The 19860-nt window shown below is 45.0% G+C and overlaps 1 protein-coding gene across 2 annotated transcripts in view; it reads right to left on the bottom strand.

Annotated features, from left to right (window-relative positions):
• The window catches only part of nrg3b (neuregulin 3b), a 175626-nt gene that overhangs the window by 29618 nt on the left and 126148 nt on the right, over positions 1-19860 (bottom strand). For both annotated transcript variants that reach the window (XM_062413693.1, XM_062413694.1), the window contains exon 3: positions 2447-2520. In XM_062413693.1, the coding sequence (XP_062269677.1) occupies positions 2447-2520 (74 nt within the window). The remainder of the gene's footprint in view (positions 1-2446; positions 2521-19860) is intronic.

Below are 19860 nucleotides of genomic sequence, written 5' to 3'. Positions count from 1 at the left end.
CAGACTCTGACGTGTGTAAATGTCATTTCAATAATATTATTATTATTTTGGGCCTCTAAGTACAGCACGTCCACATTTTTTACTTTTTTATCAGAGAAGTTCAGATTGAGATATTCATATGATGGAGTATTAAGGCCACATTGAAGAGGGAAATCCGGAGATTTACAGAATACAGATTTTTCAGGAAATAAGCATTAATTTCTCATTAATGCAAGTTTTCTTTCTTTTTAAATTATTGAATGCCCCAAATCTAAAAAAATCAATAATTGAGAGACAAATAAAAAGAGCTCTGAAACACTAAATTCGTTTGTTTTCCAGACTTTTGCTCCAACTTTTACTTTTTGAAATACATAACTGAATCGTTTTACTTCAACCGACCTCCACAAAGTTCCTCTCTGGCTCATTGTTCACATGTGTCTGCGATGCGGGGCCTAGCAACTAGACGTAACTTTGTTTTGAAAGGGTGAACGAGATGAAAAGGTTTTTGAAATCACCGCCTTAAAACTTCTTTGGACACAACACACAAGCTGTATTACAGCCACAGCCAGAGTGCAAACAAAGCTCTTAAGCTCAGGAGCTAATGCTGCTGTCTGAGATTCCTGCTCTGAAGTGTTGTGTTTTTCCCACATGCTGATCAAAACGCTTTATGAGCTTACCTTTAAGCAAACAGTAGCTTACCGCGCCTCACTTAAACATACATGTCCCTGAATCGCAGCGTCTACAGTCCTCAGCACAGTGCATTGTATGTTTAATCCCCTGCTTCTTTTCTCTCGGCTGTATTTTGCACAAAATTTGGAATTCACGGCGATAACAAACCCGTCTTTATATTTTGCCCCTCCGAAGCTTACCGTCTCGTGCATTTCAAAATAAAAAAAATAAAAAAATCCTAGCAAATGTGCTGTAATCTATTTGTTCCTACAAATGTCCGTTAAGTAAGATTCAGCTTATCTCAAAGGAAAATGAAAAAGTAAAAATGAAAAAAGGATCTCCTGATCTGGACACAAGGGAAATTGATGTCTGCCTATGGAAGACAAACTAAATCCCCTTGTGCAAGCTGAGTGCCATAAGGGAGCATGAAATGTGCTTTGTGACACTGGCTTGTGACCCCATTAACGGACTCTCAGTGGGCCTGATGGCATCAAGCAGACGGCACTGGGAGTAAAGTTTCCTCGCAGACTCCCGGTGCCGAGGAGCCAAGTCACTCCATAAAACAGTGTGAATTTGTAAAAGCTGCGGTCTCGTGGGGAAAAGCTCGGGGGCTCCAATTTCTCTCTCCCTTGTACCTCTGACTTCTGCTTTATTTCTTAACTACACTACAGCGCTGTCATGGGAATTCTAAGACTTCGGGGGAATTGTCTTTCGTGAGCAGTGGCAAAGTGGAGACTTTCCTTTTCACTTGAGCGCGACAAAGGCCTCACCGAAAGATATGCACACGGTTTAGTTCTAATATCTGCACTGCAGCTACTGTGTGTGTGTGTGTGTGTGTGTGTGTGTGTGTGTGTGTGTGTGTGTGTGTGTGTGTGCAGGACGATAAGGAAACACAACCTCATAATACCCGGTCTGACTGTGTGTAGTTAGTGAATAATGCTTTTTTTATTGTGTTGCTCATAATCAGATAAAGAAATTAAAATCTCCATATTAATAAAAGATAAGAAACTGAAATCTTCTAAAGTCTTATTATGAATTACTCGAATAAATTATACAAGATCTAACCTGTTTACACGGTACTTCTGTGTTTTAACAACTATGTCTGACTAAATTAAATCTCCTAACGTGTGGACAGCAACTGTGAGATCACTATGACTCACACCTGAGCTGCAGTGACTCAGTGCAGCAGGTAGGTGTCGCCGCTGAGAATAACACAGCAACACCGACAAAAAAAAAAAGGCCAAACCAGAAGAGGAAATAAAAACACAAACAGAACAGTTGGGGCGCCATCTTGTTTCCTCTCAGGGCACCGTTCCAGGTTTGGGTACATTTCTAAGGTTTGCCCTATTTCCAGGTTCCCCCCCGCCCCCCCAATGAGGCGTCATAGAGATGGACCTGTTCGCCGACTCTTACCTCGAGCTCGACAAATGTCAAATCATGTTTCCTTCCTCTATTTTCAAGAGCGGCTGAAGGTTCCTTGGACTCACCTGGCTTCTCCATTATGCTTGACTGAGAGGTTCTAGCATATATGTAGTAGGATTATCCTAAAACACCCCCAGAGATTATTCTGATTTCTCTTCGCTATCATTAGTTCCCATGCATGTGTTGTGGCCACACAGTGCCGGGGTGTAAGGATTAATTCAAAGCCGAGCTCGCTTGATTTGTATTCATCTCACTGACCCGGCACAATCAGAGCTGCGCCGAAGGCCATTTAACATGTGCTTGTTATGAATTAATTTCCGTGTTGGCGGATCAATACAACAATGCTGCTGGACGAAACACAGAGAACAGGACGTACTTGGATCTGACAGGATGGCGTCTGTCTTGGGGACAAACTGGTCACAGCGCAGTCCGTGGTAGCCCTCCTTGCACCTGCAGGACAGACAGGGGGGGGGGGGGAAGGAAGGAAGATCTGAGATTAAAAGCGAGACAAACCGAGCAAGACAGCAATAAAATACAACATGAAATATCAGCGGGAGGAGACTTTTGAGATAAGGGAGAGTTGAAACCCGGACGGGAGAAGGAGCATAATGGCCGGGAGAAGGCGGAGTGCTCACCGAGGACCGAGGTGGTGGACAGAGATACACGGGAACTGTCAAGAGGGGTGGGACGAGAAGAAAGAGGGGAAGGGGGAAGATAGTTGGGCAAGGCCTGAGCAGCGCCTGCACTCCCGCTGATAGCACATGACTGACAGGAATGCCAGGTCCCAGTGGAAGAGACTGGGGGGAAACTGGGATGAGGGGGGCGCTTGGCGTGATGCAGGCCCAGGCGCGAGATCTACAGCGGGACTGGAAGCCGCTCCCGTTGTTGGAAGCCTCGTCTAAACAAAGCTCTGGCAGAGTGCAGATATTTTCTGTCATCATCAAATAAATATCCCTGCACGCTCGACGCCTGCAAATCCCTCAGCAACTGTCAGCAACACACCAACTGGAAATAATCTGAAATCTGGGCTCAGCATGTTGTGGAAAAAGGAGAAATATCGGTTATTCCACATTATGATGCTTATAAAGCGATTAGCCGGCAACATTAAAGCAGGTGAACGCTCTCTAACGTGGCAGATCGGTGTTTTTCTGTGACACCGTCGAAACCACAAAGCCGCCGGAAAAAAAATGGCTTCTCAAAATCGCATTACCGACGAGTTGAGAATGAACTCTCGCCACAGATTTACACCAATTAGTCAAATCGGTCGATAATTCTTCCAAACAATCAGGCATTTCCCCAATAATCATTAGAGAAAAGCATCACGGAAAAACTTGGAAGTCGCAGTAAAACAATAAAGATAGAACACGCCACAATCAGTTTGAGGCGGGTCTTTTCCCTCGGGACTCAGCCACAGATTGGCAGAATCCTCAATATTCGAGTCTCTCTCTCCTTCTCTCTCTCTCTCTCTCTCTCTCCGAGAAGAATTGAGCGGTTTCTCTTCCCCTCTGTCTCCCGCCCTGTGACCACATCCAGTGGGCTGATCCGTCCCTCTGCTCCTTCACGGCTTAGGGGAGACAATCGGAGGATTTGCTTTGATGTGTCTGCTTTCGGAATAAACTTGTACATGAGTGAGCGACACGTCAGCATTGTCCACATTCTCGTTGATTCCATCAGGCATCAGACTTACCGGCAAAATACTCTGTGTGTGTCTGTTTGTGTGTGTGTGTGTGTGGGGGGGGGGGGGGGGTTCTGACCACTACATGTCTACCTTGGATGCGGATTAAGTATTGGATGAGTGGCGGGCAAGAAGTGTGCCGTGTTGTCGTATTCAGCTTTCCTCGGAGGAAAGCACGAAGCAAAACAAACAAACAAACAATGAATCCGACGACAACAACAACAACAACAACAACAACGACGCAAGTGAGCGATGTCAAAACAAAGCCGAGAAGCAGTGGAGATCACAGGTTGTTGGGTAAGTCCGGGATCAGAGTGAAAACTGTGATAGGTCGTCAAACTTCTGCTGTTTTTTGCTCCTTACGTCTCGAGCTGCAGCTTCCGGCTCGATGTGCCTCGGCTCAGAATGGGCAGTTTATCAGCTCGTCTGTTTGCTCCGCGGAGCCGCCGCACAACCGATGGAAACAAATAGAAATACACGCCCGTCTAATTTGGGCTCGGAGCGGCTGGTACTGCTAATGCAGCTGCCGCGCCATTTTCATTAGGCTGCCCGTTCCTTTTCAGTTTGCACCTGGTTAGTGAATTCTCTCTCTCCGTGCTCCTCTCTGAAGGAAGCTGCTCCTGTCGGGTTGGGTGGAGCAGCGTAAGTGAGGTGGCACATTAGGGTGATGCAGTGGCAATCTAAGTGCACCGCCACTTAGACAGACCACCTCAAAGCACAACACGTGGAATATGTAACCCCGGCATTTAGGGGTCGCTGAATTGAAACAATAATAATAGACCATGGTTAGACCTATATCTGTGGAGCAGTGTGGGATCATGGGAGTTTAAATACTGACAGATCTCAGATCAGGTTCACAGGTGAGGTGATGTATCAAAGTTTTATTCACATTATGCAGCAGACAGAAATGCTGGCGGTGTGTTGTTATCCATTCTCGATTTCCCCTGGATATTAAAGCCACAGGCAATAATGCAATTAAAAAGGCGATCAAAAATGAAGCGTCTCATTAACTGGAAGGAAGTGATGGATTTCTGTCGGTTTGCACATTGCTGGGAACATTTTGGATGATGTAAGTACATGAGTTTAGTTGTTTTTCAGACATTTTAATTGTCTTAAACTTGAAAGATGTCAAATGAAAAAAAAATAAAAAATACTTGATGGTGATGATGGATGTGCCAGACAGCGAATGGGGCTTTTTGAAACCTCGGCGGTCGCTCAGAGTGATGGCGGGATGCGGGGGGGGGGGGGGGGGGGGGGGGGGGATCGGCCAAACGCTCATTCTGCGTCATGTGGCAGTAAAACCCTCCCTGACTGCAGCTTCTAAATCGTGGCCTTCATTACCTGTTCAACTGAGGCGTGGAAGAAATCCTCAAATTAAACCCTTTAAATCTTCAACCTCGCTCTCTGTGTCATTTCATTTCCAAACTAATAACAAAAACACACACAGACACACACACAGACACACACAGACACGCACAGGAGGAGATAAAGAACTGGATTTTTGTCATTATTTCTTATTTTACCTTGAAAAAACATCAAATGCAAATTCCCTCGTATTTTCCAAACTTTCTGTCATCGCTCTATATTTCATGCAAACAAACGCACACACACATTCTACACATTCTACACATGATTATGCTGTGATGTACAGTACACCGAGCTTTCAGTAGACTACAGGGTGAGAAGACAGATATGTGACAGATATGATATAAATGACACAACGTTGTAGTCGGGGGGGGGGGTGTTCATTTGTGAAACTGATGGAACGACCCAGCAGATCACGAAAAGTCACTAAATCTCTTGACGTTATAAAAATTAAGGTGACAGCAACATTTTAAGGAAAAGTTTCAATATTTACGCCAAAGGGCTTTTAGTTGGATGACAGTTTAGGCACTGAATAACCTCAGTTGGAGGGTGGAACGGTGGAACAATGGTTAACACTGTCTTCTCACAGCAAGAAGGGTCCTGGTTTGAATCCTGATTGCATGCCCCCCCCCCCCCCCCAAACCCAGCTCCCAAGAAATCAGACTCTAAATTGACTGTGAGTGTGAATGTTGAACCCTCAAAACAAGGATAAGCATCAGTTGGAATATCAGGGTCATTGTTCATATTTCACCCAATATGTATTTCAGGATAAAAATCTGAAAAAAAAAAAATCCACCTAATTTAAGTGAACAGATGCATTAATGAAAATCCCAAAGCTGAATAATCCATTTGAAAGTTATCGTTAATCACCGCAGAGACAGACCATTAAATCAGAGCTGGGCATTCACAGTGGAATGGAATATGCAAAAAGCACGGTCCAAGTGACGGATGCAGAGATACTAGATGAGTTACCAAATTAAAACTGCTTTTGTATGCGAGAACATTAAGTCGGGACCAGGGGGGGGGAGGAAGGAAGGGGCGGAGCACTGACACGTGCATTCGTCTTACAGCCCTGCGCTCACACAGTGTTAGATCGGGAAAAATCCTGTCACATGCAAAATCAAATCAAACCTGGGGCTTTGACACATGTAATCACTGAGCGTCCCTACGTCCTCAAACCGAACCAATGATTGGGCCGCGGCAGCCAGGGAGGCACCCGAGGCCGCCAAGGGTAAATCTTGGCGGCCTCCCCCCCCCACCACCCACCCACCACCCCCACCCAATCACTCTGCTCCCGCCCAGGGACAGAAGGTGCGCGGTAGCCCGAGCCGCCTTGTTAGTATTCTGACTCACAAACCCAAAGGCAGAAAGCCTGTCTGGCTATCTGTTTACGTCTGGGGCCCCGGCTCTCTGTCTGTCTGTCTGCGTCTCCCTCTCTCTGCTTCCTGTCGACTCTGGAGCCCTGCGAGGAGAAGCCATCGCTCAGTGAGATGCAAACAAAGCTTTGTAAAAGTGTTTAGTGTGAACGAGGCGTTGAATAGCTGATAAAACAATGTACGATAATGACGCGCTTTGAGTGTGTGTGTTCGGGGGGGGGGGGAAACGGCAGAGGGAGGGCTTGTGTTCATGTGTGTTTGCGTCAGCGTGTTTCAGAAGGGTGGGGGGGTGGGGGGGGTAAACATCTCGCAGTGAACCCAGATGGGTGTGTGTATTTGTGGAGCGGGGCACACACATGGCAGCTTCCTTGAGTGTGGATGTTTGTATCCTGCAGCCGCTGTGTGTGTGTGTGTGTGTGTGTGTGTGTACGAACAGCAGCTATAGACTGAGAGCATGTTTTCCCCTCGCGGCTCCGAGACTTCCCAGCTGCTTTTAACACATGTTCCCGTCTCAGGGAAAAAAACACACCTCTAAATCTGGAGGATGACGGAGGGGTGGGGATCGCCGCCTCGCGACTAATTACCCTGCCTGTTAATTAGCGCGGAGAAAAGTAAAGGATGGCTCGAGAGCAAAGGGGGGGGGGCATGAGCGGTTCGAGGAGGAGAGAAGGGATGGGGACGTGACGGAGGCGACCCATTCCCGCTTCCTACGCCCCCCCACATCAGCTGTGCCACATGTCCTATTGAGTAACTCCACATGAGGTGTAAGTGATGAGGCGGCGCGGTGGTAGAGCGGCTTGTTTGGAGGTGGGAATTGCTCCTGGAGTTGCTGAGCAGACGTGTAAATGTCATTGATGCAGGATGAATTGTAAAATGCAGAGTTCAGAAAGAGGCTTAATCCCTCCTCACTTGGAGCGGTGCCTTTCTGCCGACAGGGCGGTTTTTAGCGACGTGTGCAGTTGTGATAAAATACAGTTCAAGGTTTCACAGAATGAGTTGAGTGATTTAGTTTGAAATACATAAATTAGTCAGCTGGATGGCACGGTGGTGCAGTGGTTAGTAGGCCGGCCACACGGGTTTCTGGATCAAATCCTGGTTTCCTCCAACAGTTTAAAGATGGGGCTGTTGGGATAATTGGACGCTCTCAATGGAAGTGATGAATGGTTATTAGTCTCTATGTTTCCCCGCCTCTCTCTTCCAATGTCCACTGGGATTGGCTCACAACCAGCAGAGTTTAAGCGATATCAATAACGAATGGAAAGTACTTTGCTAAGGAAGTTAAAATAAAGTTCAAAGTAAATTTCAACCTGTAGCAGCTCCTGTTATCGCCTCGCACCCATACGGCCAAAACAGGTCCTTTGAATAAATCTGTTTCATGTGGATTAAATTAAGATTACACAGAATTGAGTGATCTAATTATATGACATTTTGTTTCCATTCTTTATGCTAAGCTAAGTAGCTCCTGGCTGTAGCTCCTTGCATATCAGACATGTGTTTATATAACACTTTTACTGTCTTATCGACCACTCACATTCAGCCACTCATTTATAACCACAGCATTCAGGGCTAATTGGGGGTATGTCCAGTATCTTGCCCGGAGGACATTTGGGAATGCTGACTTGTGCAGCCGGGGATCGAACCACCGGTCGCTGAGCCACACGGGAGTGGTATCAATCTTCTCCTCCTGCTCCTTAAAGGACTCCTCATCCAAGCTCAGTTCAGAGCTGAGGTTAAAAAATCATATTTCACCTCACAAATTACACTCAGAGACAAATGTAATGGAGTGTAAATGGAAATATCAACGTCTACATCCATAGCACCGGGGCTAACTGCATATGCTGATGAACATCATGTGGTCGAAGGCTCCAGAACCAAATGGACCTTGTGCTGAGATTGTTTTTTACGTTTGAGTAATTTATCTCATCTCACCGGTGACGCGTCCCGAAAGCGTCTGAGGAGGAAATGAGCCGTGATTCAAATAAAGTAGTAAAACGTCCTTGTTTTGTCAATTTCACTGAAAATGTAGAATTATGACTAAAAAAATACAAGTTCTGCTAATTCAACTGGGTGAATATTTGATCAAAAACACATAATTCAGTAGAGTTAGCTTTAGACTTTTTGTAACTGGGTGATTACTGTGTTTGTGTGTATGCAATTAAAAATGAAAGGCAGGTTACTTTATATTCCACGCCACAGTTCCCAGTGATTCAAAGCTGAATGGTTCTTGAAGGTGACTGGCGGTCGCAGGGATAACTCCATCCCTAATGGGAACATTTGGCTTCCTGCAGGGTTCAGTAGCACAGTTCCACCACTTATGAAGAAAGGGTTAAGCACCGTATTGGTTTACTCTGTTCATATGAAGAGGCTCTGGAGCAGCATGTCTGGATTTATCTGGACGACGTTCTTCACCGCCACCGGCTTTTCAAGATTTCGTGCCAAAACAAAATGAATAACCCATTTCAACGTGGGCATTAAAACATGACATAGACATTCCACTTCACTAAAGAAGAAGAGACAACGCCTGCTGCAAACCTTGGCTCTTCTTTTTGTTTTTTTCTTTATGTTTGGGTTCTTTACAGAAACGCAGTAATCTTAGAAATGATTTCAGAAAAGCTAAAATTATGTTTTAGGGGCGGCTGTGGATGAGGGGTAGAGTGGTCGTCCTCCAACCTGAAGACCGACAGTTCAATCCCCAGTCTGACCCATCTGCATGCCGAAGTGTCCTTGGGCAAGATGCTGAACCCCGAATGGCCCCCCCCCATAGAATAACAAATTGCTGCGAATAGATGCACTGTATGAATGTGTGTGTGAATGGGTGAATTTAAAACTGTACTGTAAAGAGCTTTGAGTAGCAAAGCACTACATAAATACAAAAACCAAATCCATTGAAACTATTTCCCTTCAATACCTGACTTCTTGAAAAAGGACTCCCTCCAGTGTCACTGTCAAAGGCGCCGGTGATTCGTCCTCTCACCACGTCCCTGTGACCCGCCGCCACATTTCACATAGCACACTGACTGGCGCCGGCCCATGTTGTTAAGTGTAACTGAACCGGGCCGAGACCTCTCATTTCCATAACTTGACCCTACAAGTCACGCACAATAAAAGATTTGCATATGCATGGGAAGCATGGATGCAATATGGCATTATGATACGTTCCTGTTTCATCCAGTGTATAAATACAGAGCGGGAAGGAGGCTGAGGGCACCCGGCAGATTTCAAGCTGTATTTGCTTTTGCTCAGCCGCCTAATTTCCACCACTGGGAAGGTCAGGGTGAACTAACTGGAATCCATTTTTTATGAGAAGAAAAAACAGGAGCAGACGTGCGGTGATCCAATTGCTTTTTATAACAAGGAATCAAACACGTGAACGGTTCACATACATGCCTGCACACACACACACATACGCGCACACACACACCCCGGCCTCACTCTCAATATCAAGGCCTAATCAGGGGTTGACACTTTCGCTCATTGTTATTGATGGGTTACGAGGGAAGAATGGGCTATGAGTTGGCGGAAATCAGCCATGGATTGTTCGGTGGTTTAAACACACACACCGCACACACCGCACACACACACACACACACACACACACACAAACACTCTCAAGGCCAAAACTCCTCCAATAAAGACGTTCTTCTTCTCCCTTTATCACAGACGCCATACATATTCCTATCAGTCCTGTGCAGCAGTGCAGGTGGAGTGGACATGATTTATGCCCCGGGTGGATTTGATGGATGTCTGTTACTCGGCGAGAGCTGTTTGCGTTGCAGGAGTGATATGCAGCTGCCAGGAGGAGTCTGTGTTTTCAACTTTTACAAAAGGAAGCCAAAGAAAAAAAGAGGTAAAGCGAGAAGGACGGCCGTCACTGAGGAACTTTTCTTTCCTCTGATATAACTGAGAATACGTGGGCACAACATAATGTGGCCCGAGATGGAAAACGGGTTTATGTGTATCTTTTTTTAATCAGGGTCACATTTTAATACCTTGAGCACTTGGAATATGACTGAAACTTAGGTAGACATGTTGCAAGAATATACATGTGCCAACATATCGTTATAAATAAACAAGGTGACAAACAAATACAGTTTTCTTCTTGCCGTTCTGCACGATTTACCTTTTAGAACAACTCTCCTCTGTGCAGCTCAAAGTCCCCCGATGAAAGCGACCGATACACAACGTTTGTCACAATCCAACAAGGAAATTCGAACAATCTGAAGAGTGGGACTGTGTGAGAGGCAAACGGTGTTGTTCTTCTCTGGTCTTTGCCTTTTCGTACTGCAACACTTGGCTCGGGGGAAAGTGAGAAAAATGACACAATGAAGTGGCTAAACCCTGCGTGTCAGCTCGACCACGGGCCGTTTGCCACGGAGCGTTTCACCATAAAGGTCAGAATATGGGCGCACTCCAAATTTAGGGAAGGCTGGTTTGACATTTGGGGAAAGAGAGAGGCATGGTCTGTGGTGCTCGCTCTCTATGCACAAAACAATCAAAGCGTGGGGAGGAATTGAAACCCGTGCACACCCTATATCATTTTCAGCACATCATGTAGTAAAGTGTGGTTTGTATGCACCTCTGCTACGCACGTGGAAAGTGTGATGTATGATTGAAGCGCTAATAACACTTTAGGTCTAAACCGCGAGTCAAACAAATGTAGACTCAAATATCAGGCAACTACAGGGACCAGGAGCCTCATTATGGTAAATCAGCCTTTTTACTGTTCTGATAAATATAATACACTTAGCTGAGGTTACGCTGAACTCATTTCTTTTTATAATGTTTCACCACTTTTTGGATTTTTCTCCTGCATACATTAGCGACCTCGCTAAATGGTGTTTACAGTATCCTCCATCTTCTGGAGCTGCACCCTGCTATAATTGCTGCTGCAATGTCCCCATTCTGCTGCAGGGGTCATTACATTTTCATCAGCTAAGACAGTAAACAAAGCCCCCCCCCCCCCCCCCCCTTCTTCTTCTCTTACTGTCATTCATCAAGATAAACACACACTTACCCAAGCCCGCCATCAAATGTGATTCGAGCTAACTAACAAACAAAACCTATTTCAGGGGGCACACAGTGTTCTGGTCCGCCGTGCTCTATCTGCGATGCTCTGAGAAGTCATTAAGCTCCGGGAGGATGAAGACGTCCCCGGCTTGTTTGCCTGGCACACCAGCGGGGCTGAATGTTAAAGTGGGAGCTGGCGCCGCATCACGCGGGAGTGCGCACTCCATCACGACAGAGCTCCCGAGCCGCGAGTCTGTAACAGGTGCTGTTTCAAAGGACGGGAGATAACAGAGGGGAAGAGAAGGCAGAGGGGAGACGGACACAGCCTGAGACAGCTGAAGGGGGTGTATTCCTCTTCATCTTCAGAGATTTCTTTTTTGGCTTTTCTCTTCCCGGGTGCGTGCTCGGTGTGTGTGTGTGTGTGTGTGCACGGGCACACGTGTACACAATAGCCGTAGAAGAATAAATATTGGCCGACTGGGGAAATCTTTTTTCTATTTCTGAAGAAGAGAATAGTACTTTAAGCGCTGCTCTTGAAGAATGAGGATGAGTTTTCGCAGCGGCCCCCCAGAGGTTAAATATTCATGGGATTTGCACTTCTAACCTGGAATAAGACCAGACATCTACATGGTGTACCATTAACCCATGAGTGCCCCGTCAAACCGGCACATCATATCGCCTTTCCTCTTCTGCCGATCTATAATTCAGAGCCTCCACAGTGGATTAAAAGAAGGCAAGCAAAGATTATCTTTTCCCCGTTGGAAACAAAAGTCTGATGCATGCTCCATTTTCTTTTGTCCTTGTTATCTCTCCATACGAGCACAGAGGAAGCCGGCCCGGCACCTGCGGGGTAAATGACGGTTTCATCCATCGAGTCTATTTACGACGATCGTCTGGTGTGTTTGCACAAGACTTAACGTATCATCAAGAAGGAATCAACAGCTGATATATTCCGTCGAGCGAGAAAAGCTGCGTAAATAAGCAGCTCCACTCCAGCTGGGTCGTAATTGGCTTCGTGTCTCTGGTTAACCGCGTCGTGCCAGCGCTCTGTCGTCCCCCATCGCCACAGGCAGCTTCTCCAGAGTCAGCATAAATATGCAAAAAAAAAATGCTAATTGAGGTCTTCGGGACAAATCTCAACTTTTTGTTTACTGTGGTTCATTGTGTTGGTTCTGGCAGCACCAACACAATGAAGGCCTGTTGTTCATTTAGCCTGCAGGGGGCGGATTCCTCGCTCATCAGATCGACTTCAGACTTCACACGTGTATTAGTGAGGATGCTGAGAAATGCAAATGTTGAATTGTTTGATTGGGCATTTTAATATTAGTATTTATCAGTTTATTACACAAAGGAATGTTTGGAGCCGGGGCCGAAGCCTTCACGTTACAGTGCAGATCGCAATTTTCTGTCCAGAACCGACAATGAGAGAAAATTAGACGAGCCCGAAGCGAAACCTGACAAGCTTTTCTTTTTCTTTTCTGTCCGAACATGAATCAGTCGACAGCCCAGCGAACTTTCCACAGGATCATGTAAAGTGTTGCAGCCAGAGACCTGATCTCTCTCAGCGGCTACGCTCTGTAATGAAAGAATTAGCCGTGGTTACATTAATCTACACTTGGTAATTAAAAGATTCTAATCCTCAGGAAGGGAGGATCACCGCCGGCCTGTGGTATCACACCGCAGTCGTTACATATCGGTGTACCTAATAAATCGACGAGTGGGTATAAGTGTCACATCGATTCCTCTAAATCCACGTCCCCGTATTTTTCGGATCAGGTGTCTGACAAACGGGGGTCGGCGATTATTATCCTCGTTAATGTCACAACACAGCGGCGAGATGGAGAGGATGATGAGATGAATGAATCCATTAATAAAGTATTAATGAGGTGAGCCCGGTTTGAATGGACGCTGCGGCAGGTCCAATAAACAAGAGCTAAATATATTTCTCCATGAAGGGGCTTCAGCAGGGAGCTCCACCTCAGCCTGAGTGATGAGGCCTCATTCCTCATCGCCCCACTTAGATATGATGTGCTGCTTAACAGGAGCGGACAGGATTTGACCACCGGGGGGGATAAGGATTCAGGTTTACAAGCTTTTAAACAATGTTTTTCACAGATTTAATTCAAGATGTTTAGGGCGAGACCGTAAAGGAGAGTTTAACACTGTCTCTGGTTATGTTTCTGTGTTGATCTGATGATGATGGAGACTCTGAGCCAAAACAACTCTCCAGCCAGATGATGTGTGTTTGTCCGTGTTGTATTTTGGGAGAGAGAGCCGCCTTAATATTTTGAAGGGGATCACCCCGGCTGTTTTAGAGACACCAAGCAGGTTATGAGAGCCATCAAAACAATATCTCCCCGAATCAGCACAGACGCTTCTGCTACTTTTATTATTCATTAGCCTTCCCCCCCTTGTTTTTTGCGAGCAGCGGCTTGTGCCAGGCCGCCGCGGCACAGACCTGGAATTTAGCAGGGGGGGGGGGGGGGGGGTGTTTGAACTGTACCTGGAGAGGACGTAATATGTAAAGTGTAATAAAGAAAGATGGCGAGAGAGAGCGAGAGAGAGAGAGAGAGAGAGAGAGAGAGAGAGAAAGAGAGAGAGGATGAAGAGGTGTGAATAAACCCTCGTCCTCCTCTGTATCGTTTACTCGGCCCTTCAGGACCGGTGCCAATGAAAACGCAATTAAGGTTCAACCGTGTTGTTTTGGATCCATGACAGATAAATAAAATAATACGGCCCTGGCACAAGTCAGTACTACAACTGATCCCGTTTTTTTTATTTGTCAAGAGCCAAACAACTTTACCGAAGGTGCCAAGACTTTAGACAGGGGCGGGGGGTGGGGGGGGGATTACGTCACCACAGCAGAAACACGAGTGACCTTAATAATTGAAGCTCCTCCCTGGTAATGGGTAAAGTGAAGATGTATGTAGCATCGGGGGCTTGTCCGGACACATTGTGTAAGAGGAGGCTTTTTGTCTGTGAGTTGCTGATCATCTGAGAATCATGCGGATCACTCGAAGGCTCCACCGAGGGAACATGACTCGGGTGCATTCGGATCACCAGCCGGGGTTTTAAAAAGCGTGTTGAGGTCTCACAGAGCTGAAAGAGAACTCATGAACATGTCACATGCGTTTGCTCTGCATGCTTTAAATATATAAATGTTGTATTTTTTAGAAAAAGATATTGCTTTTTCTAAAATGTAACTGTTCATGTATGTTAAATCATCCATCCATTATCTACTCCGCTCAGATGCTTACAAGGTGGTGGGAGCTGGAGCTAAGCCCAGGTGACAATGGGTTTATATGGGAGAAATATGGACTAATCTACGATAGACTAATCTACTATATTTAAATAAACGCTTCAAGTTGCAAGACTTGCAAAGGGGAGAGCGTGGCCTAGGGGATAGAGCGGGTGCTCTGCAACAAGAAGGTTTGAATCCCACTCTTTCCCATCTGCATGCCTAAGTGTCCTTGGCAAGATACTGAACCCCTACATGGCCCCTCATAAATGTTGAGTGTACTAAAAATGTAAGTTGCTTTGGACAAAAGCGTCAGCTAAATGACATGTAATGTAAAATCTAACTTTGAGGTATAATGAAACGAAATTGCTGATAATTAGATGTTGTGGTTCATTTCGTGTCAAATTGCTGCAATTGCTGCATAACTTCCAAAGATTCCCTCGACAACTTAATTTGTAATAATTAACTCAAGTAAGCAAAAACAACCCTTTATTGAATTAATACATATCTATATATATATATATATATATATATATACCATTATGTGTTGACATTCTGACATTAACAGTTCAAGCTAAGCGGCTGCGTCGGTTGCGTGAAGACAAGTTCAACGTCAACACGTGTGTGACTTGCTGCATCAGTAACTTGTGTTAATTAGCAGAGACACATTTTCAAAAGTGGTTTTTTAATGAGTGAAAAAAAAACACATTGACTTGTTTTTTCCTACTGTTATTAATAATTTCCGGAAAATCTAAGTCTGTCACTTGTCACAAAGTGGACGACGTGTCAGAGCAGTTCAGAGGAGCCGAGTTCCCCTTCGCTCCCTGATAATACAGATCCTGGTTCTGTTTGTGGGAACATTTGGATTTGGGGATTTCTTTTTCTCTCCTTCTTTAAATGTGAATCTTCTCCATTCCTTTTTCTCCATGTGGTGTTCACGTAATACCAGAAGAAGGCGTGTTTGTGAATTTGGGCTGTTATCCAATCCTACAATGGCACGACACACACATTGTTTGCATAGAGAGACCAACAAACATTCACACTCAATTTCTCACAAGAGTTGAATTTAGAGGCTGCGAGTCTTTGGACTGTGGGAGGAAGCACGAGCACCCAGAGAACACCGGCGCTCGAACCCTCTTGCTGTGTGACGATGGTGCTAACCACTGCACCCCCGTCACGATCTCTGGTTGTTTGCTTAACGTCTGCCAGAATATCAGATTCAATAATCTCTCCTCCCGTGCATTTTCTTGCAGTAAGAAAAGTACTGGTGTCAAATAACCTTCATTAAATTACCTTTTAGTTTGTAAAAAAAGCTTGAATCCAGTGATCATGGGGTGAGAGCGGTGTTTTACTTGAGACTAGCAATCTATTCTTAAAGGAGAAAACATTAAAACCATGATTATACTGTGATTATAGGATGAGAACTGAGGGTTAAGGTTTATTTCTTCTTTTTCTCACAGTGCACTTAACACTTGACACAGAGTGTCGACACTTGTTGGAACGTTGTCATTATTTGTCTCCTCAGCGGCAACAACATCCAGCTCCAGCCCCTCGCCTCAGGTTGTGAGACGCATGTTCACCCACCCCCGACCCTCACTTACACAAACACAACCATTGTTCTCTCACAGTAAATTACAGGAATTATCTTCAGGTTGTTAATTCAATGATGTTTGGACAAAAAATAAAGTCTTTCTGACATTTTCTTGGACTGTGAGAAGCATGTGATCCATTTTTTAACATTGTGCGATTGTGTTTTCATTGATTTTTCAGAGCCAAATTTGACAAAAACTTCAGGGACTGATATTCATGAGTGTGTGTGCAAAAAAAATCTTGATCCAGCTATAAGTCAAATTGAATAACTAGGTTTAGGTGTCCCTAATAAAGTGCACACTCTGCAAAGGATCATAGAACATTAAAAAATGTCACACAAAACAATGAAACTACATTTTTTGTGTCAAACCAAAGCTTCAGTTACAAATTAATTTCAAGATGAAGATAAAAACCGGAACAGAAAAGAAAAAAGTGGGCGTCAAATGTTTGCAAACACCATCCATCATTCTCACTAAGCCAATATTTAGGTTTCCTGTGTGTGGTTAACCACCGCCCGGCACTTTTAGTCGATACTACAAGCGCTCTGATTGGCCGACGCGAGCGCCCCACTCAATGATTTTCACTTGTGAGATGACACGGTGAATTCCCCCGAGAGCCGGGGTAAATAGCCACTCCTGTCATGTGCGTGGGATTATGTTGTAGTTTCTCCACAAACATCAATGATATTAGTTATGCCCATTTCCCTGCTCCTCATCTTGCCCTACATTCTACAAATCTGGCTCGGGTTATTTTTTTGTGTGTGTGTGTGTTTTTGTGTATGTATTATGGATCATTCCGCTCTCCGATGCGTAACAACAGTGCAGAAGCCACGACGTCCTCGTGGCTCCAGGTGTTTCCCTCTGCTCCACATTCGTATCGGAAGCTCATCAGGGAGGTGGAGCCGAGTTAACCTGTCTGTCTGCCCACCCACACACCGCTGAGTGGGGCCGCTGCATTATGTTGTGTGTTTTTTTTGTAAAAGGGATTTTCGGCAGAGAACGAGGACAGCGCTGCCTTTTGTGCCCAATGTTTTGGGATGCTGCTGACATCTGCCTCTACAACCATAATCCCCCCTGCTACATTCAGCATGATTGGGTTTAAATCATTGCAAATGCTAATGGAACCTATACTCGAACATGCACGCACACACACGCACACACACACAGGGTTACAAATACCCAAACACACACAGAACGCGGGCACGGAACAGTCAAGGCAGAGCTTTTTCCGCAGATGAACTGACTTGGAGCCAAACCCTCTGGCTCAGCTACAGTATCAGCTGTAAAAGATGGATTAGGTTCCTCTATAACTACTCTCAGGCTGAAGCACAATGTAATAAGTTGTGTGTGTGTGTGTGTGTGTGTGTGTGTTGTGTGTGTGGTTGTGCGAGAGAGGCGAGGGTAGATCTTTAAGTGACTGGCTGCACACAGCTTCAGCTCCTGTGTGAGGTTGTGTTTACTCCTGCAGGTTTAGAGGAGTGTGTCTCTGATAGAGATGACTGGCACAGTTACACTGCTCTCCAGCACAAACCAAACAAGTGTCTGGGGGGAAGAGGAGATTGCTCCCGTTGTGATCAATCCGACCGGCTCAGCCAACCAGCCTTCAATAGATAGTCACAATTCTTTACCCGGCGGGGAGACACCATTACACAACGCGCCATCATCTCAGCCCGGATTAGAACCTGTCATTAAACTCACATTGCGCCGGATGTCTCTGTAATTGTCGATTTGATATCTCACAGTACGACGCAGGCTGGATGCAGCCTTAATGTTTTTTCAGGCATGATGATATATATATATTTTTGTCTACCACACCTGAAGTTATTTGAATAATGTCGTACCGATGGGAAACGGCGTCAACGTCGAATGAATGATCCCCAGGGTCATGTGTAGTGAAAATGTGTTTATTGCATCGACACCTTTCAGAGACTGACACTCATGAGAGCTGTTGTGAAACGGCATCGAGAGAAACAAGGACACGCTCGTAGCTTTGTCACTTTTCAATTTCAAGAATCAACTTACTCTGTCATGGCAAATAAATAATTCTGATTAGGTAGTAAAAGTCTTCTTCTGGGTTTGTGCTGTTGGGAATTAATGTGTATGTTTGTAATTTATCTTTGTAACAAAAAGGTTGTATTCAGCATGCAGGTCAGTGAGATCGCCCCCTGGTGGCTGGCTGCAGAATAGGTCTTAAAACCTGCCTCATCTATGTTAGTGGATGAGACATGTATTCAACTAAAAAGTCTAAATGAACATCAAATGCATTTATCTCAATCACAATGATGTGTGTTCAAGTTTTCATTTCGGTTTTGATGCAAGAAGGCAGCGTTTGTACCTCGGATATATTTTGGCTTCACTTCTTAAAGGAGGGAGTAAGTGGAGATGTGTCGTCCATCTTTATATACAATCTACAGGTAATTATTAAATTATTTATGTATTTTCTTGTGCACAAATTCTGATCAAAATATATGAAACAAGGGATCATAACATCCTTCTAATACCTTACTGAAAAGAATGTGAATATGCTGATACATGCTATGTGTTCTTCTGCCTTTCTGATTCTATTTGTAAAATCCAGATCCCAGATGAATAGTTTATAGCTGTAATATCTTAATATGAACCCTGGCTGGGTAAATCTCACCACCCTGAGCAGGTCAATGCTTTGACACGGCACAAATCTGATCCCCGGGATCCGACTGGAGCACAGAACTAATACAGTCCTAAGGCTCTGGGAAAACACCCCCCTCCCCCCCCCTAAAAGATTTAAGGAATGGATTTCACATTTAGAAAATAAAAAATGAGGCAGCGGAGCAAAGTTATAGCAGCGATGCTAATTATAAGGGAATTGAGCCGGAGAAATAACCTCACGGTCTCACTGCGGATGTCAAGCGTATGGATTTTTCCGCGGGGACAGTGATCTATATTTACTATACACTCTGTAAATACACCGATAGTTTATGATTTACCTATCGGTGAGTTTTTCATTTGAGCAAAGGCTATTTTTTAAGTCGTGGACAGCTGTGAATTGGTATCGATCGCATTCCTATTCAATTCCCCCAGTTTCGCTGTTATTACAGAAGCTGGGATGGAGCCTGCGCCGCCTGTCTAAGCAAATGCGGCTCCCGAGCAGAAATAGACGTCCTCTGTGGCTTTAATTACCCTTGATCCCATGCAGCACGGTCAGTGTGGTCCCTTTTAAAACTGTCTGGACTCAATTCTTTACATTCATTGGTAGAAAGAAAGAAGAACAGGTACATGTCATAGAAGAAACATCAATAGAAATACTCTCACTCACTTTTACCTTCAAAACTAAAATAAACCTAAAAATCAAGCATCTGTCTGAGGGAAGCAGAGCTCCAGTGATGCAGTTGTTCCGTGTTCAGCCCCTGGTTGGAGTCAATGTATCTATCTGTGTCACACCGTAGAGAAACAGCTAAAAGGATGAACACGAAAGTGATGGGCAAAAATAAATGAAACCGTGGGGCGGGTGAGTCTGGGAATTAGACGAGAGGAAGCGTCAGCGTGGAGTGCATCAATGTC

The sequence above is a fragment of the Platichthys flesus genome, chromosome 20, assembly GCF_949316205.1.
Source record: "Platichthys flesus chromosome 20, fPlaFle2.1, whole genome shotgun sequence".
Classification (NCBI taxonomy): domain Eukaryota; kingdom Metazoa; phylum Chordata; class Actinopteri; order Pleuronectiformes; family Pleuronectidae; genus Platichthys; species Platichthys flesus.
Note: the sequence above shows the minus strand (reverse complement) of the source record. Positions and strands in the feature narration are given on the sequence as shown.